The sequence below is a fragment of the Coffea eugenioides genome, chromosome 5, assembly GCF_003713205.1.
Source record: "Coffea eugenioides isolate CCC68of chromosome 5, Ceug_1.0, whole genome shotgun sequence".
Taxonomy (NCBI): Eukaryota; Viridiplantae; Streptophyta; class Magnoliopsida; order Gentianales; family Rubiaceae; genus Coffea; species Coffea eugenioides.
The window spans coordinates 19,511,153-19,516,922 of NC_040039.1; the positions used below are offsets into that span (position 1 = coordinate 19,511,153).

At 38.3% G+C, this 5,770-nt stretch overlaps 1 protein-coding gene across 1 annotated transcript; it reads right to left on the reverse strand.

Annotated features, from left to right (window-relative positions):
* Positions 1-1,433: 1,433 nt before the first annotated feature.
* Positions 1,434-5,447, reverse strand: LOC113771249. Its single transcript, XM_027315850.1, has 4 exons — positions 5,340-5,447; positions 4,263-4,571; positions 4,021-4,152; positions 1,434-1,628 (listed from the first exon to the last, which is right to left on the reverse strand). Exons 1-4 carry the CDS (start codon positions 5,445-5,447, stop codon positions 1,434-1,436), a joined length of 744 nt encoding a protein of 247 aa, XP_027171651.1.
* Between the last annotated feature and the right edge of the window lie 323 nt (positions 5,448-5,770).

Below are 5,770 nucleotides of genomic sequence, written 5' to 3' on the forward strand. Positions count from 1 at the left end.
TGAAATGACTCATTTGCCCTCCAAAATAAAAGAAAAGGTCAAGGCATCGCTTTAATTAACAAATAATCACATGATATAAAAATAAGCATGGAATGAATCAATTAAATCATGTAAAGGAAGGCAAACAACCCATGTTTAAGAAATTAAAACAAGCAGGGACTTAATTTCAAAGATTAACAAAAGTTTTGGGGTCAAAATTAAAGAAAAATAAAGTTCAAGGACCTACTTGCAATTAAATTAAGAACCCAATTGAAAGAAATTGAAAGTTTCAAGGGCCACAGTTTAGCTAAGGAAAAAATCCAGGGACTGATTCGCAAATCCAATTACCAAATTCTTAATCAAACAGGCCACTGGGTCATTTTATTTATTTCTTGGGCCGAAACTTTCCTAGCCCATTTAAAAATCCAAAGCAAATTGGATGGGCCAGCCTATCATTTTTATCAAGTAAAACCCAACAAAATGCATGGGCTTTAACTCTCGAGCCCAAATTACTAACCCAGGAAATAAACAAAACAAAACCCAATCCAAACAAACAAACCACCATCAAGATCCAATCAAAATAAACCTAATCCAATTCCCAACTAATTTTTGTTAAACCTATCAAAATAATAAGATCGCTAAAAAACATTAAAACCTAATCATATCATAATCTCAGAATTAATCTACCCAACAATTCACTAAAATATGCAAACAAGGGAATAAGCTTAAAAGGGCAAAATTAGGTCGATTTTTCCAGATTTTGGGCCACAGAGAAATTAGGCAAAAGTTTAGGGGTCGAATTGCAATTCTTTAGAAATCTATGCTCCATACTTCGCAGGAGCTTTCTTCTTCCAGGCAAATGAGATGGAAACGTTTTTCCAACTTCGGATACTTCAGAAAATCCGACAAATTTACACGACAACAATATCACATCATTATGGAATGCAAAAACAGCAAAATTGAACAAAATCAATTTCAAAAGTTCATGGCTTCTCTTTCTCTTCCTGACCAGCGAACTCATGTATTCTGGCCAGCTTTGGACTGGCCAGAGTCCCTCTTGAACAGAAAAAGCGTGAAATCTTCCCTTTTGGTTCCAGATTTCTTTTCGGGCATTTTATCGAACACTAAACGAGCATGAAAGACTTCGGTAAATTTTTGCTCCATTGACTCAAGAACTCGCCCCCAAAATTTCATCAGCAACCCAAAAAGTACAGTCCAATCAACCCATAGCGCATTTACAATCAAAAACAAAAGAAAACGGACAATCAATCAAGAAAGCCGTAAAAACCAATTCACAGAAACATGCTTGGGGTTGGGGATTTCCAGAATTTGCACTTGAAAGTAAGACTTACAGTGCGTCCTTGCGAGGATTTTTCAGGCGGTAATGGCAAATTGCAGTGGTGGCGGTGGACAATTCCGGTGGTGGCAGCGGCTGTGACCTTTCCTTGCTATGGCTATCGTTCGAATCCTCCGAAGGAAACCCCTCCAATTTCCAGATTTCTCTCTGCTCTTGCTGAAACTCTCCTCTCTGGTTTCCTTAACTCTTCTGCAGCTTGCTTTTCTTTTTCTTGTTCTGGCTGCGCCGACTCTCCATTTCCCTCCCTGGTTCCCTTTAGCTCCTCTTTCTCCCGTTGTTTCTTTTCTCTGTTCTTTGCTCAACAGGAGCCTCATGTCCTCTGTTTTTCAGTTCTTCCTTTCGTTTTGTTTAATTCTACCCACCGGTTCTCTCTTCCTCGTTTTGGATTCATCCGAAAACTCCCCAATTTTCTGTTTTCTTGCTCCTGTTTTTCTTCCCCTCGCCTTGTCCGCCGACCCTCTTTTCCATTCCTCTCCTCTGCTTTTTTCTATTCCGCCCCTGAAGCCTCAAAGCTCTCTCTGTTTCTTCTTTTTCCTTAGTCGAGAGCTCTCTCTCGATTCTCTCTAATTTCTTTTCCCGTAGCTCCCCTTTCAAGTTTTTTCCTCCGCGGCCCTTTTCTTCCTCTGTTTCTTTTAGCCTTTCCTTTCAGATCCTCCTAGCCCTCGGTTTCTTTTTCCACTTTTTCAGACCCAGCTCCCTGTTTCCTTGTCCCTTCTTTTGTTTAATCTTACCCCCGAATTCCCCCCCTCTCTCGTTTGCGGTTGTTTTGCCTTTTAAAGGCACCTCACAAGACTAAACCTAATATGAAAGGCCAAGATTTCAAACCCCAAAGTAGGCTTATGTGTCTTATTCTTGTCCCTTTGATTGACTTTTTCTTTTTTTTCCTTTTTCCTCTTTTTTGAAAATTTAGTGCAAAAAACTCTTAATTCAATTAAAGTAAGACAAAAGACACGATTCAAAACAAAAATAAAATCAAATAAAATAAAGACCTAAAATCGAAACAAATAAAATAAAAATTTAAATTAATTAAATGATTAAAGTTTGAAATCAAAATTTGGTGTCTACACTTGAGGGTTTTGTGGTTAAAATTTGAGCAAAAGTCAACTTTGAATAGTAATCGCCCGCACGTTTCGTGTCCGTTTTCTCTCGGGTTTGTTTCACTTGTGCACTAAACCTCTAATGTACTTTCTTTAACATTATAATTATTCACTCTTAGCAGTCTAGAATAATTTTCTTAAATCTCCAATTAACTGCTCCGGCTCGATATATGCGAACTCCCAATTCGCGCGCGATAAAACGAAACCTAAAAGAAATTTTTGTAACGATAATATAAGTAACTAATATTAGGGTAAATAATCGTGAAAATAACTATTTTAAGACTAACGCATGAGTCCTCAAATCTCCAAGATCACTGCACTCTCAGATCAAATACTACCTCGAAAAACGTGTATTCGCTATTTCTTACTAAATGAGCTTTCAAAAATTAAATTTACTAACGAGACGTTTTAAAAATATACATAGGCATAGTTCCACGTAAATGGATTTAAAATGGTTGAAATAAATTATTCGGATAAAACGGATGAATAAATATTTAAATAAGCCAGTAATACGAGATTAATATTAGTAAATTTTTGGGTCCTCACATCCTCTCCCCCTTAAGAAAATTTCGTCCTCGAAATTATATCTTGAGTTGAAAACAGGTCTGGATATTTTCCTTGAATTTCTTCTCCAACTTCCCAGGTTGCTTCCTCCAGTCCATGGTTCCTCCAAAGAACTTTTACCAACAGAATCCGTTTGTTTCTCAATTCTTTCACCTTACGATCTAGAAGCTTGATCGGTTTCTCCTCATAAGTCAGTGCTTCATCAATTTCAATATTCTCCGGTTGCAGAACATGAAACGGATCTGGATGATATTTCTTAAGCATCGACACGTGGAAAATAATGTGGATCCGAGATAGATTTGGTGGCAATTCCAACTTATAGGCCACGTTTCCTACGCGTTGGATAACCTTATAAGGTCCTACAAATCTCGGTTGTAACTTCTTTCCCTTTCATGCCAACAAACTTGCTTTTAGAGGAGTAATCTTAAGAAAAACTTGATCTCCAACTGCAAATTCTAAGTCCTTCCTTCGGTTATCGGCATAACTCTTTTGACGACTTTGTGCGGTTTGAATCCTCTGGTGTATCAATTTCACCTTTTCGTTCACCTCCTCTATCCAAGGCACTGTCGTTGGGTCTAAAATTTTTCGTTCACCTACTTCATCCCAACAAATCGGAGACCTACATTTCCGACCATAAAGTGTTTCGTACGGAGCCATTTGAATAGAAGAATGAAAACTATTATTATAGGCAAATTCCACCAAAGTCAAATACTTACTCTAACTCTTCCCAAAATCCAAAGTACAAATTCTTAACATGTCCTTGAGCATCTGAATCGTCCTCTCAGACTGTCCATCTGTTTGGGGATGGTAAGTAGTGCTAAAATTTAATTTGGTCCCTAACACTTCTTGCATCTTTTGCCAGAACCACGAGACAAACCTAGGGTCTCGGTCGGACACAATACTTACAGGTATCCCATGTAACCTTATAATCTCATCTAGGTATAATTTAGCTAACTTCTCCAATGGGTACTTCATACTAATCGGCAGAAAGCGAGCCGATTTGGTCAATCTATCCACTATTACCCAAATGGCATCATGTCCTTTTTGTGTCGTAGGTAATTCAGATACAAAATCCATGGTGATATTTTCCCATTTCCACTCAGGTATCTCTAAAGGTTGCAAAAGACCAGATGGTCTCTGAAGTTCAGTTTTAACCTGTTGACAAATCAAACATGTCTGGACGAATTGAGCAATTTCCCTTATCATGCTTTCCACCAATATAATCTCTTCAAGTTCTGGTACATTTTATTCCCTCCAGGGTATACCGTAAACTTCGATCGTTGTGCCTCTTCCAAAGTTTCCTTCTTAAGCCCTTCATCCTTTGGCACTACTATCCGATTTCGAAACCTCAATATACTATTTATTCCCAAGTTAAAATCCGACTTCTCTCCCTTTTTGACTTTTTCCAGCCACTCTTGCACTTCAGGGTCCTTTTCTTGAGTCTCCTTGATACATTCCAACAAAGTGAATTTCATGACGATATTCCCCAGAATTACTTTTCTCGATTCCAGTCGGGGATTCCATACACTAACCTCCTCCAACAAACGCATCTCTTTAATTATCAATCCTGTCACCTGCACTTGACGACTTAAAGCATCAGCCACTACATTGGCTTTCCTTGGATGGTACTTTATCGTGCAATCATAGTCTTCCAAGAATTCCATCCACCTACGTTGTCTCCAATTCAACTCTTTTTGAGAAAACAAATACTTAAAACTCTTGTGGTCAGTGAAAACCTCAAACGTTACTCCATAAAGGTAATGTCTCCACTTCTTCAATGCGAATACTACAGCCGCTAACTCTAAGTCATGAGTTGGGTTATTTTTCTCGTGCGGCTTTAATTTCCTAGAGGCATACGCTATCACTTTCTCATTTTACATTAATACGCATTCCAAGCCTTCCCTTGAAACATCTGTATAGACCACAAAACTATTTTTTCCATTCGGTAGAGCTAACACATGTGCTCTCGTTCAACATCTCTTTAATTCTTGGAAACTTTCTTCACACTTAGGACTCCATATAAACTTCACACTTTTCTTAGTCAGCTCAGTCATGGGTCCAGCAATTCTAGAAAAATCCTTGATAAATCTCCGGTAATACCCGACTAACCCTATAAAACTTCAAATTTTCGTAGGGTTTTCCAGTTGTTTCCATTTAGAAACCGCCTCGACTTTGGCTGGATCCACTTTAATCCCGTCCATAGAAATTATATGGCCTAAGAATGTTACTTCCTTCAACCAAAACTCACACTTGCTAAACTTAGCATATAACTGATGTTCCTTCAAAGTTTGTAAAACAATCCTCAAATGTTTCTCATGATCCTCTAATGTCTTAGAGTACACCAGTATATCATCAATGAACACCACAACAAACTGATCCAGATAAGGCTTAAAGACTCGATGCATTAAATCCATAAAAGCCGCGAGTGCATTGGTCAATCCAAACGGCATTACTGCGAACTCAAAATGTCCATACCTCGAGTTAAAAGCAGTTTTGGGTATATCCTTCTCCAAAATCCTCAATTGATAGTAACATTGTCTCAGATCTAACTTCGAGAATACTACCGCCCCTTGTAATTGGTCAAACAATTCATCAATGTGGGGCAAATGGTACTTATTCTTAATGGTAACATCGTTCAAGCCTCGGTAATCTATACACGGCCTTAAACTCCCATCCTTTTACTTAACAAACAAGACCGGGGCTCCCCACTGTGAATCGCTCTCTTTTATATAACCCCGCTCTAGTAAATCCTGCAACTGCAATTTCAACTCTT